The sequence below is a fragment of the Chironomus tepperi genome, unplaced genomic scaffold (assembly GCF_022539635.2).
Source record: "Chironomus tepperi strain 1889 unplaced genomic scaffold, CSIRO-AGI_Ctep_v1 contig_217, whole genome shotgun sequence".
NCBI lineage: Eukaryota > Metazoa > Arthropoda > Insecta > Diptera > Chironomidae > Chironomus > Chironomus tepperi.
This window is the reverse complement of record NW_027226339.1, coordinates 2,030,346-2,047,736: the sequence shown is the minus strand read 5'-3', so window position 1 is coordinate 2,047,736 and position 17,391 is coordinate 2,030,346. Positions and strand designations below refer to the sequence as shown.

The 17,391-nt window shown below is 31.7% G+C and overlaps 1 protein-coding gene across 1 annotated transcript in view; it reads right to left on the bottom strand.

The window, feature by feature from the left end:
- pigs (pickled eggs) overlaps nucleotides 1-17,391 on the bottom strand; it is an 85,647-nt gene that overhangs the window by 20,102 nt on the left and 48,154 nt on the right. The window contains exons 3-5 of the mRNA XM_070639916.1: nucleotides 13,782-13,978; nucleotides 12,360-12,478; nucleotides 11,314-11,561 (exon numbers count right to left, since the gene is read on the bottom strand). Of these exons, the coding sequence (XP_070496017.1) occupies nucleotides 11,314-11,561; nucleotides 12,360-12,478; nucleotides 13,782-13,978 (564 nt within the window). The remainder of the gene's footprint in view (nucleotides 1-11,313; nucleotides 11,562-12,359; nucleotides 12,479-13,781; nucleotides 13,979-17,391) is intronic.

Here is a 17,391-nt window from a genome sequence, read left to right as displayed (position 1 = left end):
CGACTACTGTGGGAGTTCATGGATCACAACTGATCTGTACGACCAGCGAAAAAATTAAGTAAGTTTACGAATTGCCATCGCCCAATTCCCAACTCTGAATAAGAGTGCGCACTCGACAATTGTTGTTGCTGTTACCAAGAGTTGCATTCATTGTTGCCGAGATATTTCAATGTCTCTATAAATAATTGCGTAATGGACATCGAGAGAAAAAATATAAAAATTAATGAAAATTGTTCATATTTACGAATCAATGATTTCTCCATTAAATCAGGCTTTTAATTCAATTTACGACTGTTTTTAAGCAAACAACAGAGGCAATTTTGGGCGAGCAAAAATAATGCAGATTTATCCATTTGGAAATAACTAAGTGGGACATTTGAGTACATACAGTGGCTAAATTGCAATTTAGAGAAACACAAACTTACAAACTTGATGGAGAAATAACAATTTTTTGACAAGGTGTGCAGTAATAAGATGCAAAAAAAAAAGTTGATTGTTGTGGACAATTATGGAAGGATATAAGCTGTGCCTTAAAAAGTTCTCTTTGATTGTAAATTAAATGCAATCAGACTTAAATGAGACACTTACAACTTAATGCGTAAGATTCAATAACTTTTGAATTTTTTCAATGTTTACTTTGTTGATTTTTAATAAGTTTATAACAACCTATTTCTGTCATAAATGCAATTGAGTCTAATTTTTGCAGCCTTTGAGAAAACTGTTCCGAAAGTACGAGGTCTGCATTGAAATCAATCATGTTGATCAGCTGGTGCCATGAGTCTGAGTGCACTAATTTTGAAAATATTCAGTTTTTCTTGGCAATTTATTGAATTAAAATTCTGAAAATATTCAAATCCCGTCACAGATTAAGCAACATCCCGAACAAAGCCATCAAATCTGCATTTCCATTTTTGCTCGTCTATAAAGCCATAAATTGAAGTTTTGGTTAAAACACATGAATGTGCAAAAAAAAAAAGTATTTCTCAATGTCGTGTAGTATGAAATCTTAATCGCTACCGGTAAATAATTCCATAAATATAAATTTAATTAAATAAGAACCAGTTTTTCCATAATATCAAGCTAATTAAAATGACACTAAGATGCAGAAAAATTTATTGAATTTCAATGATCGGTCGAGACACAACCTTCATGGAACTGTCATGAATTTTAACGTTTTTTGTATTTTGACGGTATGAAAATGTTAAAATTGAAATTTTAAATTCAATCTACTGTAATTTTATATCCATAAAACTAGAGATATCTTTATTACTATGATAATTTTGTATTTTTATGGTATCAGCAAAGTGTTTTTTTGTCATGTGTTTCCGAACATTTCTTTTGAATTTCTGATTTGTTTATTAGATGTTTTTAGATTACAAAGGGTGTGCAACTATGAATTTTTGGTTAATATTTTCAAATTTTAAGAGCATTTCAAGTTAAAAATTCATAAAAACTTGAAATTCCAAATTTAATTCTTCAAATTTCGGAAATTTGTTATAATAGTCTACTTAGTTGCACGCCCCTTAATATTAATATTTTCAAATTTTTGGCCGATAAAATATAAAAAATTCAAAAATAAATTAAAATTCGAAAATCAAATCTTTAATTTTGAAAATTCGTTACAAAATTCTACTTAGTTGCACACCCCTTAATCTCTCAAATTTAAATCACACTAGCCGCTCTAGTGAAAATGAAAACAAAAAAATAAAGATTAAAGTCAAATGCCTACTTATTAATTTAAATAATGATAATAAGTAGTTTAATGTATCTTTGAATTTACCTTAGGGCAATAATATATTTAAATAATATTTTGTGTCTGTACATATTGATGGAGAAGAAATTGAAAAGCTTTAATAAATTTATCATAATATTATTTTGGCTTTTTTAATAGGCTAAACGGGCATTTGCCGCATCTATAATCAAGTAGATTAAATCCCTTATTTATGAGAGTTAATAATAATTTTATCTCAACGGTAACCGCAGCGGGAAGTAAAATGAAATTTTTATTTCTAAAAGAATCAATTGAGATTCTTTTGAAATTGAAACTTGATCGTGCGAAATACGGGGTCATTCCACTTCTCATTTCTCTTTCCACTTTGCATTATCTCTTGTATGTATGTACGATATATTTACCTTACAACAAAAACAACAAATTGACTTGAATAACAAGAAGACAATAAAAATGATTGATGAAATACGGATTGAAACAAGACAAAATAATCATTGCTATAATGTACAACAGAAACACCCCAGGAAGACTTTATATCAAAGTTAGAATCTCTTAAATTTCTCATCAATCATCATTTTTGCAAAGAGAAAAGAAATTTGTACTAATAACAATTGATATATTGTGAGAGCAGCATATGGCTGATGTTAGGAGATGCTGTGATGATTTTTAAGTTGGCTGACTATAAGGTTTAGCTTGAAAATCTTGAAATTTGTCTTGTTTTACTAAATTTCACTTGTTGATTTCTTTATGCTTATGTCCACCTCAAGATTTTGATTGTAAATTATAGCCTAAATTGATGAATCTTGTGGAATTAAATGATTTTAAACTGTTAAATGGGAGTGAGCAAGCATCTTTCAATATAGATTAGCCCATAAAACACTCTTAATTATACAAAATTATCAATTTTTAATTTTTTTTTTTGTGAAAAAAATAAGAAAAAGTGCTTGAAAATTTAAAAATTTTGAAAATTTTAACGTTTTTTCCTCTTTTGTCTGCAATTTAGTATTTTTAAATCAAAAAAGCTTGGTAAACTTTCATTTCAATGCTATCTTAGTGAAATTTGCAACTATAGTCACCCCAATACATAATGAAGTTTATTAAGTCTATTTTGAAATGTTATGATAGCTGCAAATCTGATCTAGCAACTAGAAAGCTTTGAGAAATCTCACTTAACTACTCGGGCAAGGTTCCGACATCAAAACCATTAAATTGAGTTGTAAGCACAACATTGTATAGGTCACAAAATTATAGTTTTGACGGCAAATAGTTCTAATAGATTCGGCGTCATATCACAGCAACATTAAATTACATTTTCAACAAGCCGCAGGTAATTTTAATGTAATTATTTTTACGCAATTTTGATTGCAGCTAATTTGATCATTAAGAGCCCATGCATGATACACATAATCTGATGAAATATTAAAAGATAAATGCTCTTAAATGGCCAATTATCTTTATAAATGATTTTTTAATCAGATTCTTACATCACAGTATGAAAATTATTCTCATTTTTAATTCTACACACATGTGGCGATGTGTGACGGACATCAATCGCCCCTTTAAAAGAGACATCTGATCTGTGTTGCTACCTTTTTTTGGTAGTCACTGTCATTCAACAGCAAACACACAGAGATGATTATCACATAAAAGAGTTAATCAGCAAATAGGCATAACATTCATAAATGGACTTTTGGTTGCAGGTGGAATGAATGCCAAATGAGATGAAGAAACTTGTCAGTATATATCATCTCACTTTATCTACTGCATGAATTGGTAATTTAATTGAATTTTTTTTTTAAATTACTTGTTGAATGAAAATGTTTGTATTTTTGTATGAAATTGAAATGGAATCAGATGCCCACACGTCCAATGAATTCTGTTATAAAGAAATACAGACTGTCGCGCGAAAATATGAACCACCTCAAGATTGGCACTTAAAAGTCTTTAATTTTCAACGCATTTTTATAAAGAGAAATGCTTTGTTGTTGTTTTGTCCAGCTTTCTGTTGCTTTTTGGATTCGGTTTGTGTCTTAAATCATGCTTGCCATCTTAGAGGACTGAATTGCAGAATATGGACTTGATCTGTTAGCTCTACAGCTAGATAAAGCAATAAAACTTTTTGAAGTGACAGCGAAAAATCTTCATTTTTGTTCAAATTCTTTTTGACCGTTATTTTCTTATAAGAAATTATTTTCATCTCTATAAGCAAAATTCAAATATTTTTTGACGGTTAGAGATTTTTAAGATTTCATTTAAAATAATTCAAATAATTTAAGACCGTTAAAAGTCTAAATGCGCTTTTTCAATCAATCACAACTGTCCACGATCGATTCAAGTTTTCTTCATGTCCCTCCTGAGTCTTTTCGATCATTTCAATGTGTGATGAAGTTTAGTGTTACGAGGTTTACGAGGCTTGTTTCATGAATTATTTTTTTTTTATTTTACGACTCCATTAATGGCATTAAATTTACCTTTTTTGCAAAAGAACTCTTTTCATTAGTTCCAATGAAAAACTTAAAAAACATTCGTTGCGGTATTAATTTTGATAAAATATTAAGATAAGGGGAATATTAGAGGACATAAAAATATTAACGTATTTAATTAGCCATTTTTAAAAAGTAATTTGTTGCAAAGGTTTTATATGTGAAACTATCCGTCCTGTGATTTTATAGTTCACTATAAACATTTTATGACTTTATACACTTTACACGAGCAAAATTCAAGGACTTAATTTTTTATTATCATAAAATATTAATTTTTATTGATTATAGACTATTGAGTAATTTATGCAGTTCAGTGTTTTAATAATAAAGTTGAATAACATTTGGTATCGTCATAAGCTTTATAGTCTGGAATATCAAGCGTTTATCGTAAATTTGGTATCGGGATTGGCATCGGATTAGACAGTTTTTAGTGTTTGATTGCAACTTTTAAGCATTTTTTATCGATATTCATCAGGACCATCATTAAGAATCCCTGAAACAACACAACGTGTTCGCTTGGGTACAGCTTCGTTGTCCGGGTCATGGATCAATTTCCGAGTTTGACAATAGGACGAACTGTATCTATGCTTGAGCGACACAATGCGTCGAATCAAAGTTGGCGACATCAGTTGTCTTGATGTTGTTTGGGCAACTTCGTGTCCTACCGTTAAAACAGTGACATAGCAGTAACCTAGCGAACACATTGTGCTGTTCCAGATATTTTTAAGATGCACCCAAACTACCTCAACTTGAAAACGGATAAGATGCTCCTTTCAAAATCCTACACAATTTAAGTATAATCTCCATTCAGATAATAGGATTTGTCTACCTAATCTTCTTTAGATACACATCTGGATCCGCTTAGTCTTTATTTAGCCAATATTGCACACATAAATTTTAGTATTTTTTATTTAGCGAACATCTTAGTCATGTTGATTTTAATTTATTTTGACTCTTTTTTATGTAAATTTTGTGCTAATATGACACATTCTATTTCAGTTCCAATGAAGTGTTTAATGTGGGAAGAAGAAGAGGTTGAAGATTCTAATATAAGAATTTATTGACCGGAAATAAGAGCTTCAATGAAGTCTGTTTTGAGACAATATGAATCTTTAAGAGTATCTCTTGAAATTTGTATAGAGTTGAATTGACTCTTGTCGGATTTTTTGAATTTTAAGTATTTAAAAATTGAAAGTTATGTTCGAAATTTTCGAAAATTTCGAAAATTCTCTGTTTTGAATCTAAATTTTGAATTTTAGAAAACCGTTAATGTTTTAAATTTCAAAAAATTCGAATTTCGAACTAAATTTGAAAAGCATTCAGCTATTAAATTGATACAACCCAAAGTAGAACAAGTCGGTTAATCGATCCAAATTCCGGAACCAGCCCAACATAGCTCTGGCAAGGTGCCGAGTTTAATTAAATCTGGCATCATGTCAGAGTCAAGCCGACCTTGAGTACCGAATATCCCAAATCGGTTAATCGATCAAAAGTCCAATTCCAGGCTGATGTGTCTCTGGCATGGTGCTGGATTCGGATTAATCCGGTACTTTATTAGAGTCATGTCAGTCGAATCCCGGAATTCGGATCGATTAACCGACTTGTAGTAACTAGGGCTCCACATCGGAGCATTATTCCATGAATGGATGAATGGATCGACTTGTGCTATTCGGGGTAAAATAATTAAAACAATATATAAGTACTCTATTTGGACAGACAGAATAGTCAAGATCACTAAAAGCCATAAAACCACAATTTAAATTCAATATTTCCCAACAAAACAAACTCATGAAGAAGAAGAATCAAGATTTGCCAAAAAACTATTTACAAAAGAAGAAAGAAATGAGAATAATCCATTTATGGAGCCATAAAAAAGGTGCACTCTTCACTCGTTTTAGGACAAAAATCGAAAAATCGTGATTATTTTATTGACTTTAATTTTCTATTTCATTATTGACGTTATTGACGACGATGATAGTAACAAAAGAAAAGTGAAACATCAAAGCATCGATTGACTTTTTTTGTCTATATGCAAATGGTGTACATGTAGAATGAGTCTTTGCATGCATTGACCTTTGAATTTTAAATGTAGAAAATGAAAATGAAAACAAAAAAAAACGCCCGCCTGAAAGGCAAAAAATAGAAGCAGTTTATATAAAGTTGCAGAACATTTTTAGAGCATTTTTGAAAAAATGACGATTATAACCTCACTTTGACTTTGCTGGGTTATGCGCGAGATCTCAGCAATCAGACATTGTAGAGAGTTCTGGTTTGAAGCATTAGCTCCGTACCACAGAGTTACTTGCTTATCGCTTGATTTGGTAGCTTAAAATCATCTATAAATGCTTTAATTAATGATTTTCAATTTTTCCATACAAAACCACGTGTTTTTAGTCCCTTGAAATTTTGAATTTTTTTCGACTGTTAATTTTCAAAAAAAATTAACCGTAATTTTCCATAAATTTTTCAGCTCATTTACAAATGCTTGAATTTTATTGTGCTTATCAAATTCTGATAGCTGTGCAAAAATGCGCATAAGTCCCTCGATCAATAGCACGAGGACTTTAAACATTTTTATTTTCTATAAAACAAGGAAGGAGGAGAATTAGAGAGAACATGAGATTACAAACGTAGCACTTAATAGATATGTAGGACATGTGTTTTTCAACTCCTTTAACATTCAACTCTATTACAAATTTATTTATGCAATGATTCTTATTGTTAAATTGCCATTTTTATGTATTTTTGCATGCTTATAAGCTTCTCTTTTCGATTCCTATGCATCAAAAATGTGTGAATGATTTCTCAATTCAGAAATTCTCAAATCATTTTTTTTTCACATCAAACGATGTTATATCAGTTAAATGGAAATGGATTTATGCAACATATGCATGCATGCATGCCTCTGTGTGTTTATGCATTATGAAAATATATACGTATGTGTATAACTGATATGAAATGATTCACAAATTGCTTCTTATTTAAATAAACAAAGAAATAATAAGGAACAAATAAGATCTCGTGACCTAAAAATGGGAATTTACTTCTCAGCTTTGATGCAGCAAGAATTTTTTAAAAAATATTTGTTTTAGACAGAAGAATGTTGTAAGCAGGTGGGATCGTTCATGAATGATGATCGTCAGGAACTTAGGAATGTTGAAGCTTCTTCTGAAGAGCTAGTTGCTTGATGTACCTTCGGGAATATTCTATCGATCAGTTAGTCCTAATCGGTCCTAATCGGCACTATGTGACAAACCAATTTTGTCTGTAAAAATTGTTCAAAATCAACTGTCACAGTGACATGTTATCTGTCACAGTGACATGTTATCTGTCACATTGATGTGTTATCTGTCACAGTGACATGTTATCTGTCACAGTGACATGTTATCTGTCACAGTGACATGTTATCTGTCACAGTGACATGTTATCTGTCACAGTGACATGTTATCTGTCACAGTGACATGTTATCTGTCACAGTGACGTGTTATCTGTCACAGGAACATGTTATCTGTCACAGTGATATGTTATCTGTCACAAAGTAATGCATCGTCAACAATTCACCATTACCCAACAATAAATTTACATCATTTCCAAATTCCCCCCAAAATCTATTCATAATTTAATTTTCTTCTCTGTCTCACGATTGCCATTTGATGATGAGGATGACGCCACGATATCAATCTCATTTTAATGCATCTCTTTCATCTGTCACTTTTAATTAACAAATGCAAGACTTTTTCCTCATTTCTGATTGTTTACAGTCTTCAATTTAATTCTTTCGTCAAATCCAATTTAGATTTTTTTCTTTCCATGTGCATTGATTGATTTTTTGAGATTATTGCATTATGAAATTGATGCCTTATTGAATTAAGTGAATGTTATGCACAATTGGATGGAGAGGATTTACAATAATGCAATTTATAAGCAAAAATGATAAGAATTTTGAGTCATTCAGCTGTTCTTTTGTTTTGTGGGAATTTTATTTTTATTGTAGCTGTAAAACAACAATATAGAGCAATGACACACTCTATTTACAATACTGATTTCATGATTTTTATCAAATATTTGCAGTATAAATTACTAAGAATACAAACTGATAAAGAAATTGACTCGAATGTGATTACGCATCACTTGATATAATCTCTGAACAACTAAATCTGTTTGCTTGTATCATACCCAAATCTACAATGCCGAGAATTGCCTTTTATCATCAAACTAATCTCTTACAAAGCAGATTATTGCAATCTACAATTATCTATTCTTCAGATTAATTCCAACAAGGATTCAGAAATTGTCCCGAACAACACAATATGTTAGCTTGGATAACGTCATGTCGTTGTATTACACAACGTTTCTAGAGCAACGCTACGTTACCATATTTCGCTACGTCGTCGTATTACGCTTCATCATCATAATACGCTACGTCATTGTATTACGCTACGTAATTGTATTACGCTACGTCGTCTTATTACACTATGACGCTGTATTTCACAACGTCATCGTTTAACACAACGTCGTTTTATTACGTTACGTTGCTCGTATTATGCAACGTCACTGTACTAAGCAACGTCGCTGTATTACGATACGTCGTGGTATTACATTGCATATTACGCTAAGTAACCGTAATAAGCTACGTCACCATATTAGGCTACGTTGCCGTGACAGTAATACGTGAAGCATTGTGTTACTCGGGTCTACAATAGAATCAATATTCCCATTTTATAAAGAGGGATTCAGATTCCCTCATTCAAAATAAATTGTTAATATGCCAAATCCTCAAGTGTAAATAAGTACAAGTTCAAACGATCCGAATGAAGACTTGAGTGATTTTCTGTCAAAATAAATGAAGAGTCTATTGAATCTTCAATGGCTTTGTTTACTTAAAAAATTAAAAATCTCTTAAAACCAAAGTAATCATTGAAATTTTTTTATTTTTTTTTCGTAATCCATTCAAAATCATTTCGTTTAAACATTTTAGTGCCAAAATTTCATGCAATTTAGTTATTTTTCAATCATGTCTGATGAGATTTTTGAAGTCATTAAGCAATACTTTTGGGCTAGTGTATTCGTTGGCGCATCAACATTTAGTTTTGCGACTGTAAGTCAAAATAAATTAAAACTTTCATATTTTTGTGAATTAATTGACTTTTTCTGTCAACAGCTTTTAGGACACATCGGAGTTCCACGTAAGTAATTTGATAGATATCAATCAGTTCTCATTTTTTTTGACCAATTCTATTTAAATTCAAGTCGGAGCAACAGTCGCTGGCATGATTGTATACAGAATATTGAAAAATCCCTAAATCAATTCTGTCAACTTGATTATCACTCTTGACTGACTTCATTCCAAAAATTGTTAGCGCTTAAGATGTAAAGGAATAAGAAATAAATAGGGAATAAAAGTAATTCAGCCTGCAACAGATTAAAATGTTGATCATAATCCCAAATGAAAGAGAAAATGAAATTCCGAATGGAATTAAAATCCATTCTGTAAATAGACGATGCTGGGAAATGGGCAACAACATTGTATACATTAAGTCTTCCCTCAAAACACTATAAAGATGTATAAAACAAACCACATCGTCATCAACAACTGACTTGTAAATAAAAAAAATACATTTTTGGTGACACGCCATAAAAAAATAATGTTTCAATGGGACTGTGCATGAGTAGCATTTTATTTGAATGAACACAAAAGAATAAAGCATATAAAAAAGAAGGGAACACATCACGATGCGAGAAGAGAATATTGTGACAGGCAAGAACACTGCAACATGTTTAATTCAAATTAGGGTTTTTTTTTGGGATGCAATTGTGTTTGAAGTCATTCATTTGTGTGGTTCTATTGTGTTCTTTTGTGATGCAACTTGATGTTCTTAAAGGCAGTGTGTTTTGAATCTTTATTTTATTGTTTTTGAGTATGGTGAAGTGGTTTAATTTTGTGCATTCGGTCTAGCGCTTTAGTAATTCAAAATTGCATTCTTGGAAGGCACACGGGGGACAAATGATCTTAGACAAGCTCTGTTTCCAGACCAGTGTGTCTCTGTTTCCAGACCAGTGTGTCACTGTTTCCAGACTAGTGTGACACTGTTGCCAGACCAGTGTGACACTGTTCTCAGACCAGTGTGACACTGTTCCCAGACCAGTGTGACTCTGTTCCCAGACCAGCGTGATTCTGTTCCCATAGCCAGATTTGATTGAATCCGACCTCAGAACAGAGTCATGTCAGGCAATCAGCTCCTAGCTGGGTTATTGTCCATTTCTAAGCTATGTGCTTTCCGGGACTGTTGATCTTAAGTTTCTGTTTTCGAAACCCAACAGAGCAACCTGTAATCTTTTGAATCAAAGATCCTAGAAATGAAGAATCCTCCTAACTATAAACCCAGTCAACATAAATACCCAACAAGCAAAGAGCATGCTTAAGAATTAGTTCACCTTAAAAACTAAAAGAGCATGATCGTGAGCGTTGCTCTCAGCTTACTCTGCTCTTTACTTGCTTAGGAATCTTTGAATCATGAAGTATTTTAAGGAAATAACCATAAATTCTAAAAATTCCAACCTCAATTCAGCATTATGCTGCAAAAAATTAGTATTCTTACTACTTCCTCATTACAAAATATCATTAAAAATTCAAGAAATAAACTTTAAACTGCTCTAGACTCCCATTAGCATAAAAATATCTCAAACAATTACATCTAATGCCATAAAGAACTCCAAGTAAATCCAGTAAATAAACCATTTAAAAAGATAAATGGCATTTCAATTTAAACAACTTCAAAAAGAGAATCATCGAATTTTGTTTCTCATATGGGTAAGCATGGCATGGCATGGCATGTGAATCAGAAAAAGGCGTGAGTTCATTCACCCAATTTTTGTTTTGAACAACAATCACATGCTTTTCACACGACTGTATTAAAATTGTCTGTTGATATCCAAAAGCATGAAATAATGTGACATAAAATGTTGTACATTTTCACTTCCATTGACATGCTTGGCCCTGAAGGAAAGAATCTTTCACCGCATACACTTCATATATCTGTCGTAGTTATGCACAATAACATGATAAACCGCAAGACATAAAGGATAATTAAAATCACTTACCATTTCATCTAAACTTTTCAAGTCATTGGTAACAATTTGTGGTGCGGGTCCATACATCAATATGGCTCCTTCATCATCACCCTCATCATCTGAATCTGAATCAAATTCTTCATCATTTTCTGTTCCTATTGCTGTTGTCTGCATGGTGTCTGTCTGTGTACCGAAAGCAACACCGTTTGCTTTGTTGTCTGCCGCTATTTCGCGATCAATTTGTCGTTCCATTTGTACTAACATTGGTGCTAGCATTCCTGTATGGTTATTCATGAGAAAGAGTAAGTTTATTAAGAATGTGCAATTAATTGGTGTGTGCCTGAAAGGGTGAGCCAATAGATTTTTATGTTGTGTCATTGTTTGAATGTTTTGTTGATCTAGATATGCACATGATGACTAAGTTCTATTTGTGACTAATCTGTCATGGGTAACTAACTATATCCACATATCAGATCTACCCAGATGATCATCTGAGTCAAGCAAAATCATGACCTAAGACACCTTCGATATCAATGATCTAAATCAGTGTTGAGCAGCCTTTTATTCTTCACAACACACCTTTGTAGTAAGGCTCGACTAAAATCGTTCACGAAATACGGTTTTGACACACTAGTGTGGCTGCATATTAGTGTGGCACCACATTGGTTTGGCCACACATTAGTGTGGCACAACATTGGTGTGGCAACACATTAGTGTGGCACCACATTGGTATGGCAACACATTAGTGTGGCACTACATTGGTGTGGCACCACATTGGTGTGGCAACACATTAGTGTGGCATCACTTGGGCTTGGCAACACATTAGTGTGAAACTAAATTGGTGTGGCAACACATTAATGTGGTACCACATTGGTGTGGCATCACATTAGTGTGGTACCACATTGGTGTGGCAACACATTAGTGTGTCGCAACACTCTGGTTGCTCGACACTGTTGTTAATGTAGACTAGACATCGAAGTTAACCTCAAAATCTGTCAAACAATGACTTAACTGTAAGAACATGTTCTATTGGCACACGATGGAATATTATGAAATAAGAAAAACTTTTTCCTTACCAAATTTAGCTCCGCGTCGGGCGACTTCCAATAAACATAAGATTACGTGTTTCTCATTCTTTCGCATTATAAGGTCGTCTGTTTCAAACAGTAGGCATTCAAAAATTTGCAAGCAATTTCTGCAAATGTGTGTGAATAGGAGAAATGAAATAGGAATAATAAAAAAAAAATTGAAAGTCAATAAATTAAAAAATAAAAATTCGTATTTTATTGGATTGCTCTTTTCCCATTCATTGCAAACTGGCTAAACAATTAATCAATTTATGCGAGTTGTAATAAAAAAAAAATAGTTATTTTTACAGAAAGTGCGACTGCTATTCATTAGTACCAAGTGAGAAATAATGAAGTGATATAAAAAAAGCTGTTAATTTTAATGTTTATATTGTATATCCATGAGTATATTCGATAAATGTGTATTTGCACAATTATTAATCCAATTTACAGAACGTTATTTCTATTCAATACTTATTTTTTAAAATAGCTATCGTAATTTAGCGCGCTAACAAGACACTCGGGTCAAGTCGCAAATTGATTACTTACACGAGCACTAACTCAATGCATTTAATTACTCATATGATTGCTTTATGAATTGGAATTTTATTGTTAATCAAGAATGATTTAACGGTTATAAAATATTTGAAAAATTTAACGGTTGTGTAATATTTAAATTATATAAGTTGCACACCCCTTCAATCACTTTTTTATTTGTTTACATCTAAAATCCATAAAGTAAACATTTACTTTAATTTAATTATTAGATAGACTTAATGCCTGGTTAATTACTATACGTAATGCTGAAATATGCATATTAAGTACAAGCTTTAAGTCTGCACGAAGAGGTAAGTAGTTATTCATTTCTACCCTGTCATTACTACGTACTCGCACTGCCCATTTTCTTTTTCTGGATATGTTTTTACCATTTTTGAATTGTCACTATCCAGTGCCTTAGAGGCAAAAGGTAAAGGAAAGAAAAAGAAAAGTATTTGAATTGTGCGACAAAAACACACACATGATTCGAGTACAAATGAAATGGATATGAAAAATTGTTCGGTCATAAACATTCATTAGAGCAAATTAATGGACAATGAGCGATTAATCACCGACATAATAAAAATAATTTCAATTCTCTTTCACTCTATCTTTCTATATCATTGGTAATCGACTGCGTCTACAGTCCACAACAGTATTGTACATAGAAAATAAGGCGCGCAAAAAAAATCCAATTGGAATGAAAATTTATGTGAAAAAATTCCAGAACTAGCTAACAAGATATCATGCTGAGATGATTTCAACATGTCTAATGATCAGCATATTCATTTAGCCAGCATGCAATACTTTATAATGCTTCCGGATTCATCACTAACAGCAGTCGCATGACCCATCTTGATCTTAGATATAGCTTACAATCAATATATCACTTACCTGCACCATGCGATGAAATTTGAGACATTATCGCGGGCAAAAAATGTGCCACATTTTGCTGCTGGCAAATAATGTACATTTCCCATGCTCAATATTGGACCAGCTAGACCAGTCGTCATTGAACGGGTCATTGATTTTTGACGTGCCTGACGACGAACAAGATACTCCTCAGCTGCATGTCTGACATTGTTTGCGTGCTATATGTGAGAAAATAAAATGGAAATAACAGAAAATGAATTGAATAATTGTGTCAAAAAGTTTAATTTCAATTTCAATTCATCACCTTAATGTTGGTGATGATGATGATGATTATGAGAGTGTGACTGTCTCAAAAACGACGGTTAATTTTTTCAAAAAAATGCTTGTCAGTAAAATTCAAATTTTTTTTGACCGTTACTTTTACTTTTCTTTGTAACGTAAATTCTTGTTTTAAAATTAGTTGAGTTCGAAATGTTCGAACTTTTCGACAATCTAATGTCGAAAAACTCGAACCTGAGACAACCACACTCTGATTATTATAATGATGATTGTACCGTGTAAATGAGCGCAATATCAATTTTTTGACACTTGAGTAATCCTCTTCAACTTTTTTTTATTACTTAACAACATCCAATGAGAGTTGGATTCGAAGAAAAGAGTCAATTTTCATTGAAATATGCGGCAATGACAAATCTACCATAAAACATTTTTGCAAAGAATTTACTTTATGATTCATTATTGTTTTATGTTCAAACCTCCCAAATCCGGCGACTTAAACAAGCAATGAGAAGCTTTCCAAATACTTATTTTTTTGATTTTTTACCGCTAAATTCCCATGACTTTTTTTCACTGTCCTTATTTATGTCTTACAAGACAAAAGAAAAGTATTTTTTTTTGCAATAATTTTTAACTGCTGACTTTTGTTTTATAGGACAGAGACATATCTAATCATTAATTATAGTGATTAGTCAGCTATGTTACAGCCGTTACAGCCCTCTCTTTCCATTTCTATAGAAGAAGAAAATTATTATTATTTTTGCGACCAGTCATTATTGCTGTATATGTAAATGTTTTGTGTATAAACTCTTTTTTTTGCTTGCTTCGTGACAGGAAATGAGCATTAAGTATATTTTAATAAATTGCCCGCATATTTTACATCATATTATTTTAATAAATTTTGTTTTTTTTTTGAATTGTACAAATTACTTTGGAAAGTTCAGTCGAGTTACCCAAGGAATTAGCAGTAGAAATATTCAATGCATTGCTTTCCAGACATCCTGGTATCCTTAGTAATTATGTTGTTTACTTTTTGAAATGTAAAGTTATTGAAAATTGAAGAAAATATTAAAAGCACGGAATTTTAAATTGATATAATATATCTTAGTCTGCTTAAGAGCTTTAGATTGCAGTAAATGGATGATAACTTGTAGAAAAATATGAAAACTTTTAAATTTTCTTAGAAAAATATAACAAATTTGGAGTTTTCTCAGAAAAATGTGCTTTTTGAGATTTATTCAACAATTATGTTGAAGCAGCAATGTTCTGAGGGTGAGATACAATGCTACGTAGTTCTACTTTTATGTTAAACAACAATAAATAGTATCTAATAATTAAATTAACATAAAACAATCAATTTTGAAATTGAATTGAAAATCAAAACAAAGTCAAAGGGCTTGCAACTACGATTATTTCAAAAAATTAAAATTCTGTGAGTTTTTCACTTCAAAATATGAATTTTTCCTATAACTTTGAGACAGCAATGTTCTTTACTTAAGTGGCAATGATATGCAATACTTCCTTTACAGTAATATTGCCTTTGAATTGTCTAATAATTAAATTAAGATAACTTTTTCCCAATTCAATTCTAAAATTGATTCGAAAATCAAAACAAAGCCGAAGGGCTTGCAACTGAGATTGTTTCATAACATTCAAATCCAATTTATCCGTTGAATTATCTTGTTGAATAATAATCTTTAATATTGCTTTAATCCAGCTTTAGTACTTAATACACACACTAACAGCGTTGCCTTTCCTTGCATTATTCACATTAATGTTTATTTTATATGTTTACCTATAATATATTTATTCAATTATTCGTTTTATGCGTATAAATTTATGGAATTATGGAGATCTTTTGTTTCGCTATGTGTCAATCATTCCAACATAAATGGGATTTTTTTAGCTGAAAAAAATATTGACAGTTCATTTTACGAGGAAAGTTTCTTAGGTATATGGAAAGAAAGGCAGAATGAAGAAATGTATTTTATACGATTTATTGCTCATAGCGCCACATTGAATTCACATTTTGATTTAATAAGCGTATTTATTCATGTTTTCTTTGAACATTTTAATAAATTTTAAAAAAACTTCTCTCATATTATTGTTAAATCCATAAAATACAAATACAATTCATTCAATTTCCTGAAGTTTTAGATAAATACCAAGTTTGTTTTGCATTATTTATTAGACAACTCTATGTGAAAATAAATCAACACCACGTATCTTTCTAATGCGTTGAAAACGGATATTGAGTTCTAAACATTTCAATTTTGCCTGTTTTGCATTTAAATGTCAATCAACAACTTTTTGAAATTCAAATTTTGTCAAACATGAAATTATATTTTCAAATTTTAAAAAACCGTTATAAAATAAAACCTTTTATTTCCGTCAATGTTCATGAATGAAATCACGGCAATAGACAAGAATCAAGTGATGAGCAACCTATGAGCCGCGACAAAAATATTTAAAAATGTATGGAACCGTACACCGTGTAAGGTTTCGGTTGAGGCTAATCATCAAGGTGTGCCGTGATAAATTAAAGGTTCCCCATTACTGGACTAGATTATAATCTCGTTAACTTACTAACCCATACGATATCTAGCAAGTATGTCAAAACCTCAAAAAATCTTAAGATTAACTTTGCGTGTCTCTGGGCTAACCAGTTCAATGATCCACACGCAACAGTAGAATACAGCATTACTAGAGCAACCGCCTCTTGAAATTTTATCAAGGAATCCATTATCTACAATCGAGGGAGTTTCTGTTTGCGGTAATAACAACATTAATAATTATACAGTCAGCCCGATTTGTGATGACTGTCATTCATGTCAATTAGTGAGTCGAAAAAAAAGCAACAACAACATATTGAGAATTTGGTGAACGAAAAAAATCATTCACTGCCATGTCCATTACTCCACAGATGATTAAGTTAAAAATGGCAATCCGAATACAGTACACAGAATGAGACACTCATCACCCACACTTTGTTTAAAAAAAAATTAAATTGTACGCGCATATAGCGTAAAGTTTATTTCATTTATGGTCATGACTGAATGGTTAGTGAACGCAAAAAGATCTCTTGACATCTTGATAGTTTTTTTTTCTTTCTTCTTCATGGTGAAGATAATTAAATTTAAATAATTAACTGTTTGAATATTTTAAGGAAAACATTTAAACGTTGAGTCTGAATTGCTCTTTTATTTGTTACAATCGTGTCCATTTTTGGAGGCCTTAGACTATTAAATTTGCATATATTTTTTCGTTTTTCATGTTTTGTTACTCCAAAAATATTGGAGATATATTTAGACTGACTGGAATCGAGCAGTGTTGTCTAAACTTCGTGTTGCCGACG